Below are 27,441 nucleotides of genomic sequence, written 5' to 3'. Positions count from 1 at the left end.
AGTTCCGGGCTTTGGCCTGGCCCAGCCTCAGCCATTGCGGCCGTGTGGAGAGTAAACCAGTGGACGAAAGACCTTTCCCTCCCTCCCTCTCTCTCCCTCTCTGTAACTCTACCTTTCAAATAAAAAATAAGTAAAATTTTTTAATTAAAAAACATCCTTGGGAAAGCAGGGTCCTGTGTGCTCCTCCTCTCGCAGGGGTCGCAGCCCTTCCAGTTCTGCCCACATCTGTCTGTTCTTGGAATTTGCAGATGGTTGTTCTGTCCAGAGCTTAGCATTGCTATTGGCAAAAGGATTAGTCTGGTACAAATTATTCTGTCATTACTAGACGCATAAAACCCCAGTCAACAAGCACATTATGAGCAGAAACGCAACAAGGAAGCGTGGTGTGCGTGGGACTTGGAGTTGGACTCAACCATTTGCGGTAGCTCCTGTTTGTCCTCCGCGAGGGTCCGGCCCACAGGGGCGCAGCCCCACTGCCCAGCGGTCCGCCACCCTGACCGGGTCTTCCTGCCTCTGGGTCTTTCCGGTGCTCCTTGTCCCTCACTCCCCAGGGCCCAGTGTCCTCCTCCCGTCTCCTCCGCGCCTCGTTTCCACCAGCGGTACGTGGGGATGCAGTCTGTAGATGTTAGCACAGGTGCGTCCTGGTAAACCCATTTAGCACACTCACTACCACAGTACAGGCCCCGCACAGCCTGGCTGCTCCCCCCATGACCTGGGGCTGCCTCACTGCCCCTGCCCAGTATCGCCCCTGGGGATGTGGCCAGACAGCACCAGCCAGGGAAAGACCCACACTCCTGTTTGGAACACGCTGTCTGTGACAGTCCCGTTGTGGCGGGTGGAATCCGACGTGGACCACCCTTCCGGTCAGACTGTGTGCTGCTGCTGCTGCCTTGAGTGGGGTCAGTTGTTCTGAACTGTAAGAGCAGGTGAACTAGGAGGCCGCCTGAGGAGCAGCAGGTGAGGCCGTCTCCTGAAATGCCAGCGTCCCTTCTGGGTGCCAGTCCCTGTCCCGGCTGTTCCGCTCCCACTCCAGCCCCTGCTATGGCCTGGGAAAAGCAACAGAGGGTGGCCCAAGTGCTTGGACCCTGCCACCCACATGGACACCTACCTAGATGGAGTTCTTGGCTGCTGACTGGCCCTGCTGTTGCAGCCATATGGGGAGCGAACCAGCAGATGGGAGGTCCTTCGGTCTTGATTCCCTCCTTCTCCCTGTCTCCCTCCTTCCTCCCTCCCTCTCCCCGTCCTCCCTCCCTCTCCCCATCCTCCCTCCCTCTCCCTGTCTCCCTCCTTCCTCCCTCCCTCCCTCCCTCCTCCCTCCCTCCCTCTACCCTCTCTGTCCCCCCTCCCTCTCTCCTCTCCCTCCCCACTCCCCGTCTCCCTCTCCCTCCCCCCTCTCCATCTCCCTCCCCCTCCCTCCCTCTCCATGTCTCCCTCCCTCTCCATGTCTCCCTCCCTCCCTCCCTCCCTCTCTCCCCTCTCTGTCCCCCCTCCCCATCTCCCTCTCCCCCCTCCGCCCCCCCCCCAGTCCCTTCCTCTTGGTGCTCCTCCCCGGGAGGAGGCTGCCTGCTGCCTGCGCTCCCTCCGGTCGGCCGCTTCTGCTGCGCCTCCGCAGACGGGCAGTGACGCCTCCTCCTGACCTCAGAGCTGCCACTCAGCCCACCTTCACCTCGCCACTGCCCAACTGCTGCGTTTCCTTTCTCCTTCTTTGTTAAAGATTGATTGATTGATTTGAAAGGCAGAGTGATGGGGAGCTGGGGGAGAGAGAGTGGGATCTTCCATCCACTGGTTCACTCCCCAGAGGGCCACGTGGGCCAGGCCATAGCCAGGAGGCAGGATCTGGGTCTCCCACGTGTGTGCGGGACCGAGCACTTGGGCCCTCTGCTGCTTTCCCAGGTGCTGGGTTGACGGCAGAGCAGCAGGGACTCAGCGGGGCGTCCAGGTGGTGCGTCCCCCGCCGTCACGCTCCGCCTCCTCCGTGTTCCTGGGCGGCGTCCCGTTGCTGGCACTCATTGTCTCTTCCTTCTCCACAGGTTTTGCATGCAGAAGTGCGTCAGCCTCGTGCCGGGAGTCACGCTGGACCTGATAGAAAAGTAAGTGGGGCTGTGAGCCTGCGGCTTCCTGCCCCGCCTCCTCTCTCTCCTGGCGCCCTCGCCTGGGGCGCGTTCCTTGGTTGTCTGATTAAAGCCTGTTTGTGACTGTTCCTCGCTGGCTCGCTCAGTGTAGGACCTAGGGAAAAGTGAGGCCGTTCTGAAGAAAAATAATCAAAGCTCAATCCTTGCAGCGTCTAAGTCAGTGCAGACTAATGCAAAGTGAACGGCTCAGCGCGGGTCGTTCCTGGCAGCAATGAGCTGGGTCGCAGCTTGGCTTTTTCCTCTGTCCCTGACCGTCCCCCTAACGCCTCCCTGCCTGTGCCCTCGGCAGGCAGAGCCCCTGTCGGAAGAACTCCCGCTGCACCTCCTCCCGTCCGCCCCGGCCTGTGGACCCGCCTGCCGTCTCTTGTTTTGAGCTCTTAGGGCCGGAAACTGTGTCTCAGAACCCTGAACCCGACCCGTGCGTTCTCAGCTGTTTGTGCGCGGTGACTCATCACCCCAGGCAGCGTGGAAGAATGACGGCGTTGCCGAAACCTGGTGCCCTGGGCCTCGCTGCTGCTTCAGTTAACAAACAAGCGGTGCTCTCGCACTCTCGGTGTTAAAATCCTGTGTTGACGTGGCTGAGGCCTGGACGCGGATAGGAAAAGCAGCTGCCGGCTTGCCGGGTGGCACGTGCGTGGCGTCGGTCGTGGTGCTTCCCGGGGCGGACGCACCCTGCAGAGCTGTGCCTTTGCTGATGTGGGCTGTCTTCCACATGGCTTTCATGGATTTGGGAGCCATGACGCACACGGAACGGCACCTGTGACCCCGCGCGGCCCCTCCTGACAGAAGGAGTCTGACAAGGAGGGAGCACCGCTGTGGAGGGACTTGGATTTGTTTCCTGTTTTTGTTTTTGTTTTTTTTTTTTTTTAAAGAAAAGCGTAGTCTTGTAAAACACTCACACAGTAAGCTGAGGAGAAAGCACCAGCAAAACGCAGACAGTGTGCCGAGTTCCACCCTCCTGGGACTCCAGCAGGCGCCTCAGGAGGCCGGGGCCCCGCTGCCCGCGTCTGCGTCCGTGTGCTCGCAGCACAGCGACGGCCATGGCGGGGGGCGGGAGGGCTAAGTCGGCCAGGGGCGCGGTCTGGCCGCCCCTCTGCTTGAGCGCGGGTCTCGGGGTCCCAGAACCAGCCGTGGTCCGCAGGGACCTGGAAGCCTCTGACGGAGGGCGTCCCCGGTTGTTGACAGGTGGGCGGCGGCTTGCTGGGTTAGAGGCCGTGGGGAGCCTCACAGGTGAGGACTAGGACTGTGACGAGGCTGCCTGCAGGGAGCCCAGTGTGTCACCCTCGCTCAGTGCAAGCAGAGGCCGTAGGCCTGCCAGGACCGGCACAGATCCCACGTCTTCCCCAAAGCCCTCGCGGCACCGCGTGGTGCACATTCGTAACCGGCCATCCGCTTTCTTTCCTGTGTGTCACAGGCGCGTGCGTCCCCGGCACACGTGGGGCAGAGGTGCAGCGCCCTGGCCCCTCGTCCCGTCTGCCTCCCGTCTCTCCTGTCCTCATCCCTCCTCGTGGTCAGGACTCGGAACCTGGTGCTGGGTGGACACAGCCGCAGACAGGGCTAGCAGCTCGGGTCGGCGTGTCCTGCTGGGCCCCGGCTCGGCGGGCTGCCTGAGGGGACCGTGTGGTGTGCTGGCTCGTGGCCCCCAGACGGGCGGTGTCTCGCGTCCACTGGGCTCCTGGCTGCGGCCCCACGTCGGGCTGGGCAGAGCTTTTGCCAGAGCTCGGCCCTGCCGTTGCTCTGCGCTTGCCCCGGAGCCTGCGCTTCGTCACTGCCCCCGAGTTACGGACTCCGCACCTGCGCCGTCGTCGTCTGAGATGAGCCGGATCCACGGCCAGCACAGGGCCAGCACAGCACAGTCGCAGCTTGTCTTAGCTACCGTGCTGCTGGCGTGTTCAGAGTCCTTTGTTTACAGTCCCGCCCCCTGTTTGTGCTTACCCTTGAGTGTTCCCAAGGTTTCCTTGGAATGTGGGCAGAGTCATATTACTCCTTCCTGTACGCCGGGGCAGGGCCTCCCGTGTGCCTGGTCACTCGGGGCGGGAACTGCCCGTGCGCTGGACGGGTCCCCACTCCACGCCCCGGGCAGCGGGTGTCTGCCCCTGTGTCCCTGCTCACTGTGGTTGAGTGGGCGCAGACTCGCGTGTCTCCTGGTCAAGCCTCTAGAATCAAAAGAGCTTTTACCTAAAACTGTTGCTTACACAGACCCTCCCCACTAATTTTACTGAAAAGGAACCTGGTCTTTGGTTCTTTTCAGCGTCCTGGATGGCATTTTCCCCAGGTCAGTGACAGGGCCTCGAGGCCTGGGCTCTAGAGGGGCCTGTCCGGGGGCCTGCCCTCCACTGCAGGGTGCTCGCTTGGCCAAGATTTTGGTGTTGGGACAGCCAGCCCTTCCCAAACTGGAAGAGTGCACTGCAACATGGAGTCTTGTTTTTTTTTTTTTTAAGGATTTATTTGTTTATTTATTTGAAAGGCAGAATTAGAGACAGAGAGGTCTTCCATCCACTGGTTCACTCCCCAAATGGCTGCAATGACCAGGGTGGTGCCAGGCCAAACCCAGGTTCCCAGAGCTTCTTCCTGGTCTCCCACGTGGGCGCAGGGACTCAAGCACTCGGGCGTCTTCCACTGCTTTCCCAGTGCAGTAGCAGGGAGCTGGATCAGAAGTGGAGCAGCCGGGTCGCGAGTGGTGGCTTTCCTGCTGTGCCCCAACGCCGGCCCCGCAATGTGGCATCTTGAGCCTGATCCACACCAGAGGACAGTCGGTCAGTAGGACTTCATCCAGACACGGTCGCACTCCGAAGGTCACACCCGCAAGCACTGGGGCGTCTTCTACTGCACTGACGGCTGCAGTTCTCGGTCCTGGCTTCCAGTCAGCCCTGACTGGGCTCTGCTGAGGGCCTTGAGGAGGGGACCGGCAGGACGGGAGGGGGCTTGCTCACTCGCTCACCCTCCCTCCCTCTCCAGTCTACAGGACCAGGGCTGTGTCCCAGCAGGTTGAAGCCCTGGCCTGCAGTGCCAGCATCCCATGTAGGTGCAGCTCAAGTCCCGGCTGCTGCACTCTGACGCAGCTCCCTGCTAGTGCACTGGGAAAGCAGCGGAGGACGGGCCAGGTGCTTGGGCCCCTGCAGCCACGTGGGAGACCGGGAGAAGCCCCTGGCTCCTGCCTGGCCCTGCCCTGGTCATTGCAGCCATTTGGGGGCTGAAGCAGAGGATGGAGGACCTCGGACTGTAACTCTGCTTTTCTAAGAAATAACATAAAATCTTTTACAAAAAGGAGTTAATTTGCTATAGGATAAGGAATAAAGTTAGTGTCTCATACAGGGGAGGGAGATGAACACCGCGAGAAGCTCTAGGCCAGGACACACAGAGGTGCTGCTGGCATGGAGGTGGCTGGGCACCCAAGGGGGTGTGGGAAGGGAAGAGCAGGATTTGAGAGGGAGTGCTTCTCCTAGACGCACGCGCCTTGGTTTCTGGAACGGCGCCGTCACTTATTAAAGCTGGTTACTGAGGGTTGAGCACGCTGCAGGCAGCACCTCTCCATCCGGTGGCAGGCCCGTGTTGTTCCCCTGAGCTGTGACCACGCTCGCGGCCCCTGACGCCCTTCCCCGGAAGGCGTCTGCCCCTCCCCCCAGCCCCAGCGCCTTTCCCAGCAGCGAGGTCCGTGCTGGACCCCGGAGGAGGTTAATTCATGCTGTCCCCTGCTTTCTTCCGTACCTTCCTCCTGTGCCCAGTGACACTGCAGATGCTAAGGCTTGGGGGGTTTGAGTTTAGAAAGATAATCATGATGAACTGTTGTTAACAGTGAGCACGTTTTGGGGCCAGCACTGTGGTGCAGCTGGTTAACGCCCTGGCCTGAAGCACCAGCATCCCATGTGGGCGCCGGTTCTAGTCCCAGCTGTTCTTCTTCCAATCCAGCTCTCTGCTGTGGCCTGGGAAAGCAGTGGAAGATGCCCAAGTGCTCAGGCCCCTGCACCCACAAGGGAGATTTGGAAGAAGCTCCTGGCTCCTGGCTTCGGATTGGCACAGCTCTGGCTGTTGTGGCCATCCAGGCGTGAACCAGCGGATGGAAGACCTTTATCTCTCTGTCTCTACCTCTCTGTAACTCTGTCTTTCAAATAAATAATAAAATAAATCTTTTAAAAATATTAGTGAGCAGGCTTCAAGGTGCACCCTGGGCGCAGAGAGGAGATAGATATGAACTGTGGTGTCGGGTGGCCCCGCCCCAGCCCTTCTGAACTGCACTCACGGGGCCCCATCCTGCAGGAAGGACCCACCAGGTTTGATGGAGGAGGCACCCCTGCCCGACCTGAGGCTCCCACGCGTGTCGGCCTCCCACCGAGGCTTGCTGCCCTCGCACGCTTGCCCTGCGCTGCCGTGTGGACTCTGGCTAGTGTGCCTTAGATTTCCGATGGAGCCGGAAGGAGGAGAATGTACCATGTACACCTGTCACCCTCGGGTCTTGGGTGGCTGGTGCTGTGCGACTTTCAGAAACTTGTGTATCTGCGTCCATTGTGCAGTCAGAAGAGAATTGTGGTTTTTGAAGAAGTTTGCGTTTTTGAACGCTTGTCATTCTAGAGCCCTCAGTCCACGCTGTTGCTTTGTGTCCGAGTCGCTGTTGGAGCACACGGCGCGGCCGCGGCGGCTGCTTCTGTGTGCCGAGCTGAGGCGTGCTGGAACACCAAACTGCTGCTCTCCCTGTAGCTTGGCAGAGGTTACCTTGAACGTGAGTGGTTCAGTTACATTCTCGTCTTTGATGCCAAGGAACATGCTAAACTTTAGAATTATAAGCATTTGGAGAAAGCCAGATATATAATTCCAAAAACTGCCTGGCCACAGCCCTCTTCAGAGCTATTGCTAAGTAGATAAAAGCCTTTAACTTCCACAAGCTTCCACAGCCGAGAGATGTATCCATCCATCCATTGAGAGACAGAGCTCCCATGAACTGGTTCATTCCCCAGCTGCCCACAACAGCTGAGGCTGGACCAGGTCTGGGGTCAGGAGCCAGAGGTGGGGATTGAACCAGGCTCCTCAGCCTGGAACACAAGCAGTAGGCCATGTGACCACCCCAAGGTTCCCATTTGAGGGGGGTGAACCAATGGAAGGAAGACCTTTCTCTTTCTCTGTCTCTCTCTCTCACTAACTCTGCCTGTCAAAAAAAAGAAAGAAAGAAAGAAAGAAAGAAAGAAAGAAGGAAGGAAGGAAGGAAGGAAGGAAGGAAGGAAGGAAGGAAGGAAGGAAGGAAGGAAAATGCCACTATTGCACATTTTAAAACCTGCAGATGTTTTCTAGTGATGTTCACAGTCTCGTAGCGTTCGTGGTTAAACCTGACTTTGCCGTGAAGCTGAGCAGGAAGTACGGCACTCCGTGCTGGAAGGTCTTCCTGTGTTCAGGGAACGCACCTGGGAGTTGGGCCGTGAGTCCCTTCTTCACTGTCCCCAGATGGAGAGTTCTCAGAACAGCCGGTCCTGGCTGCCCGGAGCCCTACGGCTTCTCCTGCTGGGGCTGTCAGTCTCAGCCACCTTGGGCCACCTCCTCCTCTCTACTTGGGGTACCCTCGGGGACACTGACCAACAAATAAGTAAAGGCAGAAGATAAGAACTGGCAGCGTCCAGACTAGTCCAGGCTCCTCTCTGTGTCCTTTGTTTTCATTCGGGTAGGAGTCTGGATCCCTCCCTGGAGGTGAGAGAGCTTCAGGAACTTGGAGCCCAGGTGGAGGGCGGGGAGGAGCTGAGTCCCCCACATGGGTGCAGGTCAGCCGCTGGCACCCACCGCGCCCACAGCGTGGTCAGCGTCTGGCCAGGTGGTGGCTCTGGAAGCTACAGCTCCGGGCAGTGCCCGTGTGCAGCCCTCAGCGTCCTTGTCCTGCGGTGCTGGTGGGCGGGGCCCCGCCTGTCACAGGTGAGCCGGCAAGGCCGCGGCCCCGACCCTGCACCTGCGAGCAGCTCAGGAGCAGGTCTTCTCCAGTTCTGGGCACGTGAGGGTGGCCCAGTGTCCTGGTCTCCTTCCCCACACGCGGCTCGGGCTCCCACGTGTCCCGGCATGGTGCTGTCTGGCCTCACATCTGACACGCACAAAGCCTTTTGCATGTTTTTGTTCTTGTCTTTCAGAACTTTGCAAAAATGAATTAGTCTAAATAGAGCTGCTCCCTCCCCAGGCTGGTCAGCCCCTAGCCTGGTTCAGAGGGTCTGCACTGGGGTAGCCTCCCACCCAGCACCTGTCCCGCGGGGGCTGAGCAGCGGGGCTGCAGCGTCCTGGGGTCTGTGTTTGCCCCTGGAGCCCCCTCTCCGGCCCTGGGAATGGGCGGAGCTGGAGCATAAGCAGACCCCCCACCCCCAGGCAGCTCGAGTGTTTCCTCTTCAAGATTTATCAGTAGCTGATGTTTTAAGAAACCACAGAATATTTCCAAATTTATGAATTTTTGAATAGCTGAGAGATTTTAATAAAAATGTTTGCATGACACTGGCGCAGCCGTCAGAGCAGTTGCGGGAGAGGTTTGGAGCCTTGTAGCTGTGGTCCCGCCCCCAGGGCCCTGCCTCCTCGATGGCTCTGTGCAGAGCGGGAGCCCCGGGTGTCTGAGTCACTCCCCGTGCAAGCTGGCGGAGGGCTTGGTGCCTCATTGCCACTGCCACGCGGTAGTTCCACTGCTGGCCTTTCCCAGTGTGGCCCTGGGCAGAGGAGACGGTTAGGCAGAGCCGTGAGAGCCTGCCAGGGCGTCTGGTCTGGCTTGTGGCAGAGGCCATAGGCCCAGGATAACTGATGGGTTCGGCTGCTTGGTTTTTTTAAATATTTACTTATTTGTTTGAAAGGCAGAGTTACAGAGAGGGACACACACACACACACACACAGATCTTCCACCTGCCGATTCACTCCCCAGATGGCTGCAGTGGCCGGGGCTGGGCCAGGCCAAAGCCAGGCGCTTCCTCCAGGTCTCCCACGTGGGCGCAGGGGCCCGAGCGCTTGGGCCATCTTCTACTGCTTTCCCAGGTGCATTAGCAGAGAGCTGGATCAGAAGTGAAGCAGCCGGGACTCGAACCAGGGCCCATGTGGGGTGCTGGCATCTCAGTGACCTAACCTGCTGTGCCCCAAAGAGGATTGGCTGTTTTTAATGACAGTTCTAGGACCAAACCTGTTGTGTCACTTGGTTCCTTGGTCTCATTTCTTTTATTCTTTTTTTTTTTTTAATATTTGTTTATTTTCATCTACTTGAAAGACAGATCTTCCATCCTCTGGTTCATTCCCCAAATGCCTACAACAGCTTGGGCTGGGCCAGACCAAATCCTGCTGCCGGAATCCCACCTAGGTCTCCCATGTGAGTGGTAGGATGCGAGCACTTGGTCACCACCCGTTAGGTTCCCAGGTGCCTTAGCCGGAAGCTGGAGCTGAAGTGGAGCAGCTGGGACTCAAACTGGACTCAGATGGGATGCAGCTTAGCCCACTGTGCCTGCCTCTCGTCTCTCTCAGTCTTTAGCAGCTTGTTACTCTAAACGAAGCCCTCAGTACTGCAGGCGGGGGAGGGATCCCCAGCACAGAGCACCTAAGACAGCCGTGAGTGGTGTGGGCCTGGCGAGACCGCGTCAGGGCGGGCGACGGCGCTGCGGTCCCCAAGCAGAGCTCCGCGCGCGCCCGGGTGTGTGTGTGTGTGTGAGGGATGGGTGTGTCGTGCTGAGCTAGGTACCCGGGTGTGTGTGTGTGTATGGTGTGTGTGTGTGTGTGGTGTGGTGTGTGTATGGTGTGTGTGTGTGAGGTGTGGGGTGTGTCATGCTGAGCCAGGTGCCCGGGGGTGTGTGTGTGTGTGTGTGTGTGAGGTGTGGGGTGTGTCATGCTGAGCCAGGTGCCCGGGTGTGTGTGTGGGTGTGTGTGTGAGGTGTGGGATGTGTCATGCTGAGCCAGGTGCCCGGGTGTGTGTGTGGGTGTGTGTGAGGGATGGGTGTGTCATGCTGAGCCAGGTGCCCGGGTGTGTGTATGGTGTGTGTGTGTGTGTGTATGGTGTGGTGTGTGTGTATATGGTGTGGTGTGTGTGTATGGTGTGTGTGTGTGAGTGTGTGGGGTGTGTGTGTGTGTGTATGAGGGATGGGTGTGTCATGCTGAACCAGGTGCCCGGGTGTGTATGTGTGTGTGTGTATGGTGTGGTGTGGGGTGTGTGTGTGTGTGTGAGGTGTGGGGTGTGTCATGCTGAGCCAGGTGCCCGCATGTCCTTGCTGCTGCTCTCTCAAAGCTGCCCTTCTGTGCTGTCCCTGTTAGTGGGGCCCTCCGGGCCGTCAGTGTCGTGGCGCTGAGGGTAGACGCAGCTCTGCAAGGGCTCCGTGGCCCCTCGTGTCGGGGCGGGGGGGGCGCTTGCAGCCCCGCTTCCTCGGCGTCTTGGTGACATTTAGGTGTCCCGGCAGCCCTGCTGGTGACAGACGGTCGGAAGCCTGGCCTGGGTGGTGTCATCACCCTCTCTGCCGTCGCTGGAGACCCGAAACTTGGAGACGGCAGAGAGGATTTTGCCACGTGGCAGCTCTGCAGTCTGGTGCCTTCTCAACGGCGTCTCAGCGCCCCTGCTCAGAGTCAGGGGTCCTCTGAATCCCAGGCCGGGCCCCGCCTGGGTCAGAGGGCAGAGGGCACGGCCTCGCGCCCCAGCACAGGAGGGAGGGAGGGGGCGGCGGTGTGCAGCCTTTCAAGCGAGGGAGGAATTTGTTTTCCAATTAAGCTGCTGTGTCTGGAGTAAATTAGAGCGCGCCTTCCCAGTTTCTGATTATCTGTGCTAACCTCGCAGCCTGCTGCTGTGCAGAACGCATTTACGTGCTGCCTCCGGGAGAGCGTTGCAGTAAGACCCACGCTTGGAAATCAGGGGACGTTTTTCAGCCCTGAAACTAAGTAATGAAACGCCTAAACCGTCCTGGGAATGCTAGGGCACTCGGGAGCTCCGGGACTGAAAGATGCTGAACCCCTTCGTGCGGCTGCTGGTTGGTATTCCGATCACTGGCGGCCCAAAGCGTACCAAAAAAATTATTCATGATTAACACCGTTGTGTAAACAGCATATTTGAAACAGCTGGCAGTCCGGTAGCTTCTGGAGACGCTCACAGAGCAGTTGGCCCCGTGTCGCCCAGGAGCAGCGGCCCAGCCCCTGCAGCGTGGGTTTGGTGCTGGTGCTCAGAACTCAAGCTGCTGTTAACTCCGCTCTGGGCGCCATCGCAGGAGTCCTGGAGACACCGTGGTCTGTGACTGGGTCAGGAGTGGCAGTAGGCTGCTGCAGAGCACCTGCCGTGTGCCCGGTGCCGAGCGGGGGGGCTACCTGTGTCTCCTCGCTTACCCTCACAGGAGCCCTGTGAACTGTATTAGCCGCTTGTGAAAGGGGGAGCTCCACGGCACAGGGCAGCCAAGAGCCCGGGGCCAGGGCAGAGCAGGGCTTTGCCAGGGATCTGGTGGGGCCCGGGTCTACCTGGGCTGGCAGGGCTGGGCCTGGGTGAGGCACAGTGGCTGAGGGTAGACTCTCCTCATGGCTAAGTCACGTTCATTCACAGGGATTGTGTTGGGAAGGAACGTTACCAGAGCATACCAGCCCTGATCCAGGGTCCCTGCTCTCCAGCCTGTGTGACCTGAGCTGGTTTAAGGGAAGGCCCAGGGCCACGTCGGTGTCGCCCAGTGCTGATATACCAGAGACGACGCGGCAGCCGCTTTAGAAAGGAAGTGTGTGTGTGTGTGTGTGTGTGTGCGCGCGCGCGCACGCAAAACCTCCCGAGGATGTGCCGTGGGAGGACGGGGAGAGCTGGGCAGGGGACTGCAGCGCCGTCCTCGGCTGGCCTGGCCTCTGCTGCCCCACGGGCTGGTGGCACTGGATCAGGGGCTTCTGCCTGGTACAGATCCCACTAAGGTCAGCAGGGGACACGATCACCACAGCCCCTCATGTCCAACACGCGCCCTGCGAGGCCCCCGTGGTTCGTCTGACCTGGGAGGGGGGGCAGTTCCGAGCAGGATACAGGGCTGCAGAGGCCGCCGTGGGCGCCCACGCACAGCACGGCCGCTTCCATTTCCTTCACAGTGGGACCAAAATCCTGCCCTCTGTCATCAAAACAGCCTGCGTGGCGCAGCACGGAGCGACTTCATAGCAGCGGCTCTCATTTCCTCTCTGCCGGCACGGTGCCCTCCGCGCCTGATGGACGCCCTCGCTCCGGAGATGGGGGTGAACATTGTGTGAAGGCTCTGTCTCTTAATTGAGGGCTGGCTCCCAGGCGGGGAGAGGGAGAGGCCTCTGCGAGTGACCTTTGTGGCAGCCATGTTTGCCCTGCGCCGGAGACATGTCTCCCAGGTACTGCCTGGCGCCTGTGGCCCCGGGACTGAGAGGCTGGGGCTGGCCCAGATCGGAGCCCTGGCCTGGCTTTGCACACACGTGCACACGTGACACACGCACTGGTCTGCCCCCTCAGCCCTCTGGAGGGTGTGTTTGCATTTGTGACGCTCACGGTCCTCCTCACAGCCCAGGTGCTGGCACCATGGGGTTCTGGTAGAGGGTGTGGGCGGCGCCAAGCGTCGAGTATCCCTGGTAGCCTGTCCTGCCCTCTGTCGGAGATCAGGGTCAGCCTCTGAAGGCAGCTGAGGCCCCTGTGGGCCGGAGGGGTCGACGTCAGCGAGCCTGGCTGACCCGTGCTGCCACCTGCAGGTCCTTGTCCTCGTCCTTCCTTGCTTCTCCGGCCGGCTGCTGCTCTGTGCTGAAGAAGCTCCAGGGGTCTGCGCATGTGCGTGTCTGTCTGCAGCAGAGGTCTTCTAGCGTGCACTGTCCACACTCAGCTGACACGTAGGAGTCAGTGATTCCCAGCGCCTCCACCAGCCACACCACGGTCTCCAGATGAGCGGCTGAGCCCCGGGAGGCCGTGGCCTGGCCAGAGTCGTAGCTGGGGGTGCTGGGCCTGGAGCGCCCAGACCTCACCCACCTCTGCCCTGGCTCCGGCCCCTGCTGCCTGCCCACGGTGTGGGTGTTCTAGCAGGTTGTTGGGGGCTGGGAGCACACCAGGAGAGGAGCACGTGACGTATGTGTGTCCAGATGTCTGTTCCGGAAGGGCAGCTTTGGTGTGGACAGTAGAAGGGGGCGGAGCTGTGGTTGGGGAGGGGTGGCCGGTCAGTGTGGCCTGAGCCTGGTACCTGTGGACGGAGGGGCGTCCCTTCTGCGCAGTGCACACCTGCCCGGAAACCCACGGTGAGAAATTACCCCGGGGAATCCAGACCACCACCACCACCTGGCTGTGTTTGGAAACGGTTGTCTCTGGTGCGGTCGCACAGCCCCGGGAAGCCGGCAAGGCCAGCGTGTCAGTCCCTCCTGAGCCCTGCACCGAGGAGGTCCCTGCTGGGGAGGGGCCCCCAGGCACGGGGACATCTGGAGAGGCAGCGCCGGGACGGCCTCGCCCGGGATTCGTCTGCCGTCTGTCTCCCTGCCCCTTATTTTAGAATCTTCCTTTCCTGAACGTGACAAGCTTTCTAGCGGCTTCTCAAGGCACTCTGCTTGGCAGGCTCCCCACGCGGCTCCTGTGACTGCACCTCTCCGGAGGGGCCGTCTGCAGATCCGCCCTGGCACGCGGAAGCCAGGGAGCCGGCTGTGGCAGGAGTGCTTCCGAAATAAACCTGGGCTAGAGTTATTTCTGAAGGTTCGGAGTTGGCACCGTCGAGTCAGAAAGAATCTGTTTGGGCCGGGCGTGGCGGTGCCGTGGCTAAGCGCTGCCTGGGCCACCCCGTCCCACATCCGACTGCCTGGGATTGCGTCCCCCTCTGCTGCCAGTCCCGCTTCCTGCTGACGTGCCTCTGCGGGCGGCAGGTGAGGGCTCCGGCACCTGAGCCCGGCCGCGTGTGAGACCCACCTGGGGTTGCTGGCTCCTGCCTGGCCAGCCCTGGCTGCTGCAGGCGTCGGAGAGAACGGAGAAGGGGGCCTCCTGCCTCTCACTCTGCCTTCCACACAAACTTTGCGGGGGGGACAGCGCAGTGTGGACCTCCCCCAGGACAGCTGCGTCTCCCTAGAAAGACAGAACCTGTTTCCCCTGTGTCAAAGGTGTTGGATAAGCAGGCAGGAAGCTGCTCCCGCCTCCCCTTGACCCTTTGGTTTTCCTTCGCAGCCCCCAGAGGGGCCATAATTCGTCTCCTGTAATCAGGTCAGCAGAGGTGACGGGAGTGCTCCGCGCCCTAGAAACGATGGCTCCTTTTCCCCCAGGTCCTAAGTGCGCTTCCCACCGTCCCCCACAGGTAGCGCTCAGCAGGGCCCTGCTGCGGGCCGGGCTGTTAGGTGCAGGAGGAAGGACGGGCTGGGACGGCAGCCCTGCGCCTGCACTGTCTGGGCGCAGTTTCAGATCTCTGGGGCGTGAGCTGCCGGGGGGCCGTGAAGACGCCAGTCAGCTCGTGCAGCGGTGGGGTGGCATGATTCCTCGTCTCTCCAGCGTTCACCGTCAGACCATCTCGATAACCTTGGCCGATCTGGCCTCTGCCGAACCTAACCAGAGCGTCATTTATGTTCTGAGCCTCAGGTCGTGCTTTGTCAGGGGCTGTGAAGCCAGTTTGGGGGATCAGAGCTAGAATTTAACAAAAGGAGAAGAAAATGTCACTGTTTTCCTGGTGAGATGAGCATCCTTCAGGCCCAGTGCTCAAATGTGTGTATCTGTGCGTGGCTGTGTGTCAGGTCACCTTGTAACATGCTTGTGTGGCCGTGTACCGGGTCACCCCGTAACGTGGTGCCTGTCTGTGTGTGGCTGTGTATCGGGTCACCCTGTAACATGGTGTCTATGTGTGGCTGTGTATCAGGTCACCCTGTAACGTGGTGCTTGTCTGTGTGTGGCTGTGTATCGGGTCACCCTGTAACGTGGTGTGTGTGTGGCTGTGTATTGGGTCACCCTGTAACATGGTGTCTATGTGTGGCTGCGTACCGGCTCACCCCGTAACGTGGTGCTTGTCTGTGTGTGGCTGTGTATTGGGTCACCCTGTAATGTGTCTGTGCGTGACTGTGTATCGGGTCACCCTGTAATGTGGTGCTTGTCTATGTGTGGTTGTATATTGGGTCACCCTGTAACATGGTGCTTGTCTATGTGTGGCTGTGTATCGGGTCACCCTGTAACGTGGTGTCTGCGTGGCTGTGTATCGGGTCACCCTGTAACGTGGTGCTTGTCTGTGTGGTTGTATATTGGGTCACCCTGTAACATGGTGTCTGTGTGTGGTTGTGTATCGGGTCACCCTGTAACGTGGTGTCTGTGTGTGGTTGTATATCGGGTCACCCGGTAACGTGGTGCTCACTGGAGCTCAGGTCCAAGCATATGAAAGCTGTGTCAGTGGTCACTGCTGTCGGTCATCAGCCTGGACACGCTGGCTTGCAATGGCCAGAGCTGCACTGATCCGAACCCAGGAGGCTGGAGCTGTTTCCAGGTCTCCCACATGGGTGCAGGGGCCCAAAGACTTGGGTCATCCTCCACTGCCCTCCCAGGCCACAGCAGAGAGCTGGGTCAGAGGTGGAGCAGCCGGGACTGGAACCGGTGCCCATGTGGGCTGCGGCACTGCCGACAGCGGCTGCACCCACTGCACCCTGGCGCTGGCCCCTCTTCTTCTTTTTTTTTTTCCTGGGTCCTCCCCCACTTTCCTTCTTTGTTTTCCCTCTCGCCATCTTTTGGGTTGATTTGCCCACTTTAGTGTCCCTTTTTTCTCTCTGTTGACTTGTTGATTTTACACGTGGAAAATCGCCCAGCTGTTCTCCCGTGTGAGTTACCATCTTGTATTCCTGCCGTGGCTGCTTGGGCACCTGCACTCTGTGTTCATGGTTACTGTACACATCCCTAAAGCCTAGAGGTTTTTCAGGTCTCTGTCCTGTATTCTTTTATATTTTTGTTACAACTCCTCAAAAACACAAAACCAGGGCTGTGTCTCGGTGCAGCAGGTTAAGCCACCGCTTGTGATGCTGAAATCGCACATCGCCGTGCTGGTTCGAGTGTGGGCCTCTCCGCATCCCATCCAGCTCCCTGCTAATGCCCAGGAAGGCAGCAGAAGACGGCCCAGTCCTTGGGTCCTTGCCATCCGGACCAGGGACCAGGATGCTCCCAGCTTCAGCCAGGCCCATACCTGACGTTGTGGCCATTTGGGAAGTGAACCAGCAGTTAGAAGAGAGTGTTCTTTCTATCTTTCTCCCACGTGCGCTCTCTGTCACTATGCCTTTCAAATACACAATTAAATAAACCTTTTGCGTTTTTTTTTAATTAAAAAAAATTTTTTTATTTTTTTGACAGGTAGAGTTCGAGAGAGAGAGAGTCAGAGAGAAAGGTCTTCCTTCCGTTGGTTCACCCGCCCAAATGGCCGCCACAGCCAGTGCTGTGCTGATCTGAAGCCAGGAGCCAGGTGCCTCCTCCTGGTCTCCCATGCGGGTGCAGGGCCCAAGCACTTGGCCATCCTCCACTGCACTCCCGGGCCACAGCAGAGAGCTGGACTGGAAGAGGAGTAACTGGGATTAGAACCCGGTACCCATAGGGGATGCCGGTGCCGCAGGTGGAGGATTAACCAAGTGAGCCACGGCGCCAGCCCCCTAAATAAACCTTTTGTAACAGTTAAAAAACATATAAAAGTCATTCTTAGCCCATGAACGCTGCTGGCAGGACTTGGCCTTGGGCCGGAGCTGTGATGGCCTCTGCTCTAGAAACTGCAGCGTGCGTCCTGTTCTGGTTTTTCAGTATCTCGTGTTTAGCACGCAGCTGGTGAAGTCTAGTGTAAATGACTTCCTTGCCACTCCCCAGGCAGTGCGAGGACCGGAGAACTTTCACTCCGTTGCCCTCCCCGGCTTGTGTGCCGCAGGCCTGAGTGCCCGGGTGCCCCCGGTCTGCGCCCTGAGGTTCCTGACGCCCAGCTGTGCCCCAGCGCGTGGGCCTCCGGTCCTCTCCTTGCTGCGCCCCAGAGCGGCCGGCTCCGGGCGTTTTCTTCACCGATGGTGACCCCCGTAGGGCAGGTCTGCGCGTGGGAAATTGCGTGCGTATTGTTTGAAAATGCTGTAATGTCCCCTTTGTTTTAAAAACATTTTAAAATCAGCGCTGTTGAGACGGAGTCAGCAGACTCTCTGCTGGAGCTGTGTGGTTCGTGGGCTTCGGCAGACGCCCTGGACTCGCGGCCACAGGCGGGGCCTCCGTGTGCTCCGCGGCACCCACTCTGCTCGGCCCCTCGTCCCTCCCGGACCCAGGAAGCCACAGAAACGCCGCGGACCCGCGACTTGGCTTTGCCAGGACTTCATGTAATGCTCCTTGTCTGGCTCAGAGGTTTGTCCGGGTTGAGTGTATCCGTGATCCATTGCTTTTCCCTGCAGTGCTCCCTTCTGTGTCAGTGTGTTTTACCTGCTTATAGATGTTTGGGCGGTCTCCACTTTGGCCATTAGTGAACAGAGCTGCGTGCGTGTTCATTCCCCCAGACAGACAGCTGCGTCACCGCTGGGGTTCCACGTGGCTAGCGGGGGTGCCCGCAGCATGACTGGGAGCAGCGGAGCAGCCCCGGGTGCCGGAGAGCTGGTGCAGGTGACGAAATGTAGCTGAGAAAAAGTGTATGAAACATATAAAAGTATGTGTGAAATACATGAACAATATATATGAGATGTAGCTGAGAACCACCACGGTCCCCAGTGGAGAATCTTGCTGACTTCCGAGCAGAGATTTGTGCAGAGCCGAAGAGACTGGCCCGAGAGAGCCGGCGAGGAGGGAGCAGGGTCTGGGGGTGCACCTCGATGAAGAGGATCCTTGGGGACCCCTGTGGGGGCTGGCAGGGGCGGAGGTGCTGCTCGTGGGGCTCACGCATCAGCCTGGTGCTGTGAGGACCTGCGCGTCCCCTCACAAGGTCTGGAAGCAGGTGGGCGGGGCAAGGGCAGTGGCACTCGAAGTTCAGCAGAGGGTTCCGACAGGCAAGGTGGGGAGGACAGGCGGCCGTGGAGAAAGAGTGTGTGGTTGTGGGGGAGCCTGTGTGTGTGCGTGCATGTGTGTGCACACATGTGTGTGTGTCATTGTTCTTGTTGCTGTAGTGAGATCCCAGAGGCTCCTGCGCTGGGGGGAGCTCGTGTGGGCTCATGGCTCTGAGGTCCAGAGTGCAGGATCGGGAAGGCCCCCCGTTGGCCTGGCCCCTGCTGCTGGCCACCTTGCTGGGGAGTCCTGGGGAGACGGAGGCGGGAGCCGTAGCAAGGGAGAGATGTGTCTGTCTCTCCCCCTCTTCTTAGGCCTGACCCAATCCTGCCCTGTTTCCGGAGGCCCCACCCACAGGGACTGCACAGACCATAGCAAGTGGTGGGGACAGGCACCAGGGCCGCGTGTCTGATCAGTCAGGCACACACCCGGGAGTCTGACAGACCGTGAGCAGGAACGGGAGTGAGCAGCAGGGCAGACACTCGGCACAAGTGGCCCTGCCGGTCAAGCCCCTGCTCCTGCACTGGCCCTGGGCTGCTCAGGGGCTGGCTGTGTGTGGCTGGCACTGCTGTGCCTCCGTGCCAGGTGCCCCTGCGGGGTGGTGAGAGCACCCTCCCTGGAGGCTCCCGTGACGAGGGTCTGCACAGCGCCCCGTGCCGCGTGCGGCAGCAGCACTGACTCGACAGTGGTGTCCACGGCTGTGACTGTTGCGGAGAAACTGGGCCTTGGAGAGACCGGGGAGCCTGTAGGGCCACGGGCTGCTCAGTGCCCAGGTTCAGGGGGTTGCCCGCGCTGCTCCCCACCTCGGGTTGGAAACCAACTTGTGGGGCCGGCGCTGTGGCGCAGCAGGTTAACGTCCTGGCCTGAAGCACTGGCATCCCACACAGGCTCCAGTTCCCGTCCCGGCTGCTTCTCTTCCCACCCAGCTCCCTGCTGTGGCCTGGGAAAGCAGTGGAGGATGGCCCAAGTGCTTAGGCCCCTGCACCCACATGGGAGACCTGGAAGAAGCTCCTGGCTCCTTGTGTCAGATCAGCGCAGCTCTGGCTGTTGTGGCCATCTGGGGAGTGAAGACCTCTCTCTCTGTCTCTACCTCTTTCTGTCTCTACCTCTCTCTGTAACTCTGTCTTTCAAATAAATTAAAAAAAAACACTAATTTGTAATGATTCACATAATCATTGCACTTGCAAACCCTGCCTTCCTGCCGTTGTCATCGTAGTTCTCAAAGTCGTGAGTCACTGGGAGGCAGAATGGAACCAGTTCCGCCTGGGACAAACCACATCAGGAGGAAATAAAAAATAAAAATAATGACGAACCCGAGATGTGCCACGTGGTGCTGTGGTTAAGACAGTGCTTGGGGATGCTGGCATCCCACAAAGCGGCCGGGATTCACGTCCTGGTTCCTCCGCTTCCACCGCCAGCTTTCTGCTGCTGTCCCCTGCGGGCAGCAGGGTATGGCTCGTCCTTGGGCCCCCGCCATCCGTGTGGGAGGCTGATGGAGCTCGGGGTCTCCTGCAGCCCTGGCCGTGGCAGGCCTGTGGGGGTGGACCGGAGGACGAAATGTCCGTCTCTGTCTCCGCTTCTGTTTCTACCTTTCAAATAATTATTTTTTAATTTTTTTTTTTGAAGTGGGGAAACTCTCAGAACTAAGAGATACATTTCAAAGCCAGAGCACTAAAAAATGCAGGCCCAGGGGCTGAGAACAGAAAGGGGGCAGCCAGGGTCCTGGTGGGGAGGACGTGTGGGGAGGGGGCAGCCAGGGTCCTGGTGGGGAGGACGTGTGGGGAGGGGGCAGCCAGGGTCCTGGTGGGGGGACGTGGTGGGGAGGGGAAGCCAGGGTCCTGGTGGGGGGACGTGGTGGGGAGGGGAAGCCAGGGTCCTGGTGGGGGGGACGTGGTGGGGAGGGGAAGCCAGGGTCCTGGTGGGGGGGACGTGGTAGGGAGGGGGCAGCCAGGGTCCTGGTGGGGGGGACGTGGTAGGGAGGGGGCAGCCAGGGTCCTGGTGGGGGGGACGTGGTAGGGAGGGGGCAGCCAGGGTCCTGGTAGGGGGGACGTGGTGGGGAGGGGGCAGCCACCTGCACAGCGGGGTCCTTGTCCTCTGCAAGGTGCTCCCTGCCCCCCCACAAACACACACAGCAGGCACCTCAGTGTCATGGCCAGGTGAGCTCTCCAGGTGAGCTTCGGGGCCTGGAGAACTGGGAGGCCGTCAGGGGCCATGTCAGGACCTGCAGGTGACCCAGCGAGAGCCTGGAGGGCCAGCACAGCTGTGTCAGTGAGCCGAGTGCTGCTCTGCTGCCTGTTAACTCGGGGAGGGGGGGGGACAGATGCCGGCAGGACTCTGGGAGGGGTCAGGGGAGATGGACAGCTGCACATTGGGGTCCTTAGCAGATCTCACCACGTGTGCCCCTGTGTGGGGAGCCCTTGGCATGACTGATGTCACAGTAGGGACCACGTGGCAGTGGGTGAGGAGTGGACAGCAACTTTGTTAAGTGACGAGCAGAAGGAGGATGGCGGTACCAACCGTAGAGGGGGTGACAAGGGTTGTCGGCTGTCAGGGCAGAGAAGGTGGCCCACAGCGCTCCGAGGCAGGCAGGTGGCTTCCCATGGGGAGCGGGGCTGGAGGTCCCCAGTGAGAGTCTGGTGTTGCAGACGCAGAACGCGAACCCCAGCAAGAAGCAAAGCTACAGGTGAGCCGGGCTCTAGGGAAGGGGAAGCCAGCGCCGCTGAGAGCAGAGGGGCTCCCTGCTGCCCCTGGCTCAGGGAGGGCCGCTCGTCCCAGTCCCTCCTGTGCGTGCCGGGTGGCCGCAGCGGTCAGAGCAGGGCAGATGGCAGAAGCCCCCTGCCACGGGCTGCTGGACGGAGCCGGCCCTTCTCATCTCCCAGCTCTGCGGTCTGTTCCCAGCCACAGCTTTAGTCCTGAGTTAACACGGAGGACTCAAATTTTTAAAGACACTGCGATATCACTCGTGGAAGTCTGGGAGTTCAGAGAATGCCGTGGGCACCTGGGGCTGGCGGTGCCACTGCTCGGTGCCCTTTCAGTCCTGTACGGCCGGCGATGCGTGGACGGCGCCCACGTGTGACCCCCGTCAGGATCAGGGACAGAGGCCCAAGGGAAGCAGTCACTCTGAAGTGATTTCATCTACGTGGCACGAAAGGGCGGAGGCGGACTCAGTCCTGCCCGGCCATCCCGGGAGCACCGGCAGGCCCCGGTGGGGCAGGCTGCTGTCTCACTCGCAGTGGGCTTGGGGGACATCCGTGTTCTGGGCACTTGCCGTGGCATCTGGCGTTGATTGTCGCCTCTGTGTTCTCTTCGTTTGGCAGCTGGTTCGTCCAAGGATACCAAAGTGGGACTCCCACGGGCAGCTCGCCGGCCCCCAGGGCTCGGACCCGGGAGCCCAGCTTGGGCTGCGTCAGCATCGTTTGGCTCACACCTCAGTCCCAGTTTGGGAACACACCGTGGCCATGTGTTCTGGCTTTGATTCTGTTGGCCTCTGTGCTTCCTCCAAAGTGCCGTCCCGGCGCAGGCACACACACACACAGCTGCTGCCACAGCGCCGGCCTCAGCCTCCACCTCCCCGGCATCACCTGGCTGAGGATGAGGAGGCCAAGGCATCGGGCTTTTGTTCCCTCGCGCGCAGTGGGGCTCCCTCATCGCATGGGCGCTGCCTGCAAACTGAAGGGACAGAAAGGACCCCCCCGCTGCCGCTCAGAGGAGCGTCCTTGTCCAGGGCGGGGGCTGCGCTGACCATGCTGGGAAGATCAGGCGTGGCGTCTCACGGCATCAGCCTGGAGGCTGGGGTCGGTCGTGGCTGCGTGGGTCCCTGATAAAGCCGTACACCGGGCTGCAGCGCGCTCCGGGCTGCAGCGCGCTCCGTGCTGCACGCAGGTCATCATCGTCCCCCATCGCCACCATCCACGCTGGGCGGGCAGCACACCCAGGCCTCACAGAGCGGGGACGCGGCGGCCCGCATGGGTGCTCTCGTGGGCCCAGCGAAGGCAGCCTGAGGATGACCCTGCCCTCTGACGTCAGTTTGCTGCCCCACCACGCACGTCCAGCCCTTTTTCCCGCACACCTTGGCCCCTCGTGCTCACTAATCCCAGGCAGAGTTCTGTCCTCATGACGTGGGTGTCCCTCTCCCACGCTGCAAGGAGGTGGTGGCCAACGGCCACTTCACAGGGTGCGCCAGGTGTCTGTGGGACGTCACTGTCGACAGCCTGTGCGCTGGTTTACCAGAGGTTGCAGCGTATCTGCCATCCGCAGAGCTGGGCTCGGGAGGCAGGCCGATGTTGCAGGACTGCACGTCCACCCCGGAATGCCCCCCAGGCCCTTCCCACTCCAAGCCGATTGTCAGTGACCTGCTGCTTGCAGGGCGGCCGACCCTAGGCTTGCTGTTTGTATGTCAGGAAGAAACGGCCCCACCTCACGTGGCCCCGTGGGCCAGGCTCTGCAGATCAGCGGCAGGCAGGGCATTGTCGCGTCCCTGTGCTGTCCAGGCTCCTCACTCCCGCTGGGGGGCCCGGCCCCCAGCGCACGGCCCTGTGGGGGGAAGTGCTCCATGCTGGCTTGAGGAGGGGGTGCTGGAGGGCACTGTGGGTGGGGACCTTTTGCTCTGGGTGAACGTGAGTCTCCCTGTTGACCTGTCTCCTGAGTGTGAGCGTCTGTTTGAGACCTGGGGCGGTGTCTGACCGGCAGTGCGGCTTCGGAGTGTTGCTTTGATTTCTCATCTCTCACCTCTCCTGTCCTGTCACCCTGAGTCGGCTTCTCGCCGCGGTAGCAGTGCCTGGGCGGAGCCAGCCAGCAAGGCAGGTGGTGGACTTGGCTCGTGGATGTCGGGGCGCACGGTCTAAGATCCGGCAGCAGGCGCCTGGTGGGGTGCAGCACGCAGAGGAAGGATCCCCTGCTGAGCCAGGAAGCAGTGAGGTGGCCGAGGGTTAAACTGCTTCTCCAGGACCCTCTGTCAGGAGCTGCTTCCCAGGGCACGCCCCCGCTGGGCCCTCCCAGACACCCACCGGCATCAGCGGCCCTGCAAGCTAGGAGCAAATGCTCTTCCAGCCACGGCCCCCGGCCCAGGAACAGGAAGTCTCTGTTCCTGGCGTGGACAGGAGGAGCACGCACGTTGCAGGATGGGGACATCAAGACCGAGCCCAGCTCCCCTCTTTGAGTACCATTCTCACAGAGGCAGTGCTGTCAGATGGGGACTAGGATGGGATTACTAAGCTGTTAAATCTTATAAGGAGCAGGGATCACACTCTAGTCTCTGAACCAAATTACTGTGAACATTTTCCTTCTGGGAGAAAAAAATGTTTTTCTGCCGGATATAATTAAACCTGCAACCTCGGAGATGAGTCAAGCCAGCCTCGCGGCGGAGGGACGTGCCGCAGCCGGGGCTTCAGGCCGGCCTCGCAGTGGAGGGACGTGCCGCAGCTGGGGGCTTCAGGCCGGCCTCGCAGTGGAGGGACGTGCCGCAGCCGGGGCTTCAGGCCGGCCTCGCGGCGGAGGGTCGTGCCGCAGCCGGGGGCTTCAGGCCGGCCTTGCAGTGGAGGGTCGTGCCGCAGCCGGGGGCTTCAAGCCAGCCGTTGCCTCTTTAGGCACACGCTCCCTGCAGACGTCCACACTGCTGGGCCGTCGCCTGAGGGACAGGCCCTGCTCCTGGCTTCCCCTGGAAAACAGCCACCACTCCCAGTCCCGTTCCTTGCATTCTTGGTCTCTGCAGCACCCGACACGTCGCGTGTGCACGCATCATGTGTGCACACATTGGACAGGCTCCCGTCACACGTGCATGTGCTTCTCTGCCCGCCGTCCTGCAGATGAGCGGCTGTCCCTGTGCGTGCACCCACAGTGTTGAATGGACGCTGCAGGTTCCTGCACAGCACCTCCGGTCAGTGGCCCCTGGTGCAGACTTGGAGACCCGAGGCGCCGTGTGTGCCCAGCCGGGTTTGCTGCACCCCTCCAGGGTCACCGCAGGAAGCTGTGGGGTTGCAGGTGGAAGGTGGGCCGCCTCTGCTCAGATGCGCTGGGGGAGCCGCAGCCTCGCCTCCCTGTGGCCCCCTCCCGTCCGATTCCCCACTTGGTTCCCTGTTCTCAGGGCCAGGACCCCAGCAATGACAGTGCCCCCTGTTCTCTAGGATTCCCGGGCGGCTGAATGACAGGAGGACCCCTCTGGGAGAACTGAACTGGATTTTCACAGCCATCACGGACACCATCGCCTGGAATGTGCTTCCCCGAGGTGAGGCTGCCCGCTGCCCGCTGCCCGCTGGGGGTGGGGTTCTTCGACCTGGAGAGCGCAGGGCCCTGGAACACAAGGGGCAGGCGGGTCACCGTGTTCCTGGCTGGTGGGCAGGGACAGTGCACGGGGGAGGCGAGGACCTGGGGGATCTCAGGTGCACGGGTGGCTCTCGCCGTGAGCTCTGGCCACGCCGGCCCTGGTCGGACTCTGCTTGGCGGCCGCAGGAGGCGTCTCCTCCCGGCCGTTGGCGCTGCCTTTGTTTGTTCACATCAGAGTTGCTGTTAGGAGACTCGTTTCAACTTCCTGCTGATTGGTTGGTTTTGGTGTTTGTTCATGTGTGTACATGCGCATGCATGTGGGGGGCACGCGTGTCTGTATTGCCATGGGAAATGTGCGTGTTGGGCTTCACTCGTGTTCTGTCATGTTTGCTGGAAGTCAGTGTGTACCTGGAGTTGAATGCCAGACACTGAAGACCCCTCTCACTGCCCTCTTCCAGATCTCTTCCAGAAACTGTTCCGGCAGGACCTGCTGGTGGCAAGTCTGTTCCGGAATTTTCTGTTGGCAGAAAGGATCATGAGGTCGTATAACTGCACCCCGGTCAGCAGCCCCCGGCTCCCCCCGACGTACATGCACGCCATGTGGTAAGTGTCTCGGCCAGGCAGTGCGGGCTGGCGGTCCAGCGCCGACGGCCTGCTGGTCCCCGGCTCCTGGCAGTCCCCCTTAATGGAGTCACGGGAAGCAAAGAAGGGAGAGTGCACGCAAACCGGAGACCTCGGCGAGTGTTGACACGTAACCTGAGGGAGAGGCCCAGAGAGCCCTGCGGAGGGGGTGTCTGCAGCCTTGGGGACGCGTGGAGGCCAGTGTCCCCCGGCCTCAAGGAGGGCGCCTCGTGCAGCGCTCCAGGGGCTGCCAGCTGCACTGTGAGGGGCGTCCGTGACCCATTGGTTTGCTTGCTTGGTTTTCTCTCTCTCTCTCTCTCTCACACACACACACACACACACACACACACCCTGGTCTCTGTGGCTGCTGTCCGTAACCACGGAGTGGCTGCTGCCTGCGCCCCTGGTATAGTGGGAACAGGAGTAGTGACGTAGCGTGCTTTCGTCCAGACGCTGTCTCCGAAGATGCCTGGCTTCCTCTCGTTCCATTGCTGTCTGAACTCAGGCAGGGTTTGGGAAGTTCTAAGAGTGGGTCAAACTCACCGTGCATCAGCACTCAAGAAACCTCAGGAGCTGGGTGTTGTCATTCAGGTGAGGCACAGCCAGGAGCGCCACGCCCAGCACGGCCCCTGGATTACGGCAGAGGCTAAAACACGCCTGATCGGGTGCCTTCTGAGTCTGTAGACTCTGTAGACTCTGGGGCTAACTCGGAATTCTGCAAGCTGGATGAGTGCGGTGTGGACGTCAGGGCCGGCGTGTAGACTCTGGGGCTATCTCGGAACTCTGCAAGCCAGATGAGTGCGGTGTGGATGTCAGGGCCGGCGTGTAGACTCTGGGGCTATCTCGGAACTCTGCAAGCCGGATGAGTGCGGTGTGGACGTCAGGGCCGGCGTGTAGACTCTGGGGCTATCTTGGAACTCTGCAAGTCGGATGAGTGCGGTTTGGACGTCAGGGCCGGCGTGTAGACTCTGGGGCTATCTCGGAACTCTGCAAGCCGGATGAGTGCGGTTTGGACGTCAGGGCCGGCGTGGAGGCCTGACGAAAGCACCCACAGGCCTCCCGCCGCTGCTCTTGGTGCCTTTCCGCGCTCACCGCATCCCACAGACTTCGCCCCGGAACCTTGGACGGCAGGTGCTCCTCCGTGTTGGTGGCTGGGCCAGAGGAGGGGGAGTTAGCACAGCCGTCCACAGAGGCACAGAGCCCCTGGAGGGAGCCTCCTGGGGTGTCCAGGCACCTGGAGTTGCACACGACCCCTTTCCTGCGCCAGGGGCTCCTCCGTGCTGATGCGCGCCTTGAAGGCCCACGTGGCACGGAGCGGTTCAGCCTCATGGCCCTGCTGCACGCACACTCTGCCCTCACAGCCGGCCTCTCCCCTGTTGCGCAAACCCTGCAGGGATCGGCAGAAAGGGCTGCCTGAGGCGGCTGTGCAGCGGCAGTGTGTCCTGAGCTGCGTGGGGAGGCTGGCCCGGAGAGAAGCAGGGCAGCCAGGCGGAGCCAGGGAGCAAAGTCCAGCTCTGAGGCCTTCCCGCAGGCCAGGCCCTTGCCCTCATCAGTGGTCACCAGCTGCAGCCCCTCTGCCGCTGCTGCCAGTCCCTGCGTGGACTCCCAGCCTCCCACACGCTTCTCCACGGGCTCTGGTGGACGGTAGGGTGCACCGGCAGGATTGCCTCCCAGCTCCTGTCCGGCTTGTCTGCAGGAAACAGTTCAATTCCTTTCCTCATCCGAGCAGTGGCTCTTTCCGGTCATTTTGCCGAGACCTGTGGCAGTAACCGCAGCTCACTAGGCTGGCCTAGAACATGGCTGTCAGCAGCACCCTAGCCGCCAGGGAGCAGAATCCCAGTCCCACTGGCCGCCAGCGCGTCAGATCCCCCTGTGGAGTGAGAGTCCACACGGAGCCGTGACAGGTCCCCCAGCCCCCACCAAGGTGGAGATGCCTGCCCGAGGGGGAGCGTGATGGACGTTTCAGGTGACAGAGCCTAAAGCAGGTCTGGCGAGACCAGCACCACGCCGTCACCGCAGGTGGCCCGGGCACGGCTGTGGACGCCGCCACCAACAGGAGCCGCCCTCCCTGGGCACCTCGCTTGCCTTCCTGTGGCCAGAGCAACGCTGTGGGCCTTGGCTTTGTTTTCCGTTTTCTTCTTAAACCCGACAGCAAACCTGAGCGCTGCGCTCTTTCCGTCCGCTGAGGGGGAACAAGCCGCTCCGTCCCCGCCCCACAGAGTGCAGTAGGCGGGGTGTGTAACTCACACGCGAGGACTTGGGAAGGAGCGGAGAGTTTGAAGGCCCAGGGGAGCAAATGTGCTGAGAGGGAAAAAATCTAATTCACAAATTACAGGAGAAATTGTAGCCTTGTTCTGTCGGGCAGATTGCTCCATTTAGTGACAAGAAAGCTCTCCAACCTCGGAGTGGAGAGACGAGGAGGGGGTGGCTTTCCAGTGCGGTCTGCAGGCGCCGGCTGGATCGGCACACAGCCGCGCTGCCACCCTGGCTATGGGCACAGCTCACCGCGCCCCCTGCAGGGTCCTGCCAGACGCCCCCGGCCCTCACCACGTGGGCCCAGCCTCG

The 27,441-nt window shown here is 60.7% G+C and overlaps 1 protein-coding gene across 2 annotated transcripts in view; it reads left to right on the top strand.

The window, feature by feature from the left end:
• The window catches only part of RPTOR (regulatory associated protein of MTOR complex 1), a 342,586-nt gene that overhangs the window by 214,552 nt on the left and 100,593 nt on the right, over positions 1-27,441 (top strand). For both annotated transcript variants that reach the window (XM_070060172.2, XM_070060173.2), the window contains 3 exons: positions 2,031-2,090; positions 24,117-24,217; positions 24,714-24,858. In XM_070060172.2, the coding sequence (XP_069916273.1) occupies positions 2,031-2,090; positions 24,117-24,217; positions 24,714-24,858 (306 nt within the window). The remainder of the gene's footprint in view (positions 1-2,030; positions 2,091-24,116; positions 24,218-24,713; positions 24,859-27,441) is intronic.

This window comes from Oryctolagus cuniculus, chromosome 17 (assembly GCF_051225735.1).
Source record: "Oryctolagus cuniculus isolate XC-2025 breed Fujian yellow rabbit chromosome 17, ASM5122573v1, whole genome shotgun sequence".
In the NCBI taxonomy this organism is placed as follows: domain Eukaryota; kingdom Metazoa; phylum Chordata; class Mammalia; order Lagomorpha; family Leporidae; genus Oryctolagus; species Oryctolagus cuniculus.
Note: the sequence above shows the minus strand (reverse complement) of the source record. Positions and strands in the feature narration are given on the sequence as shown.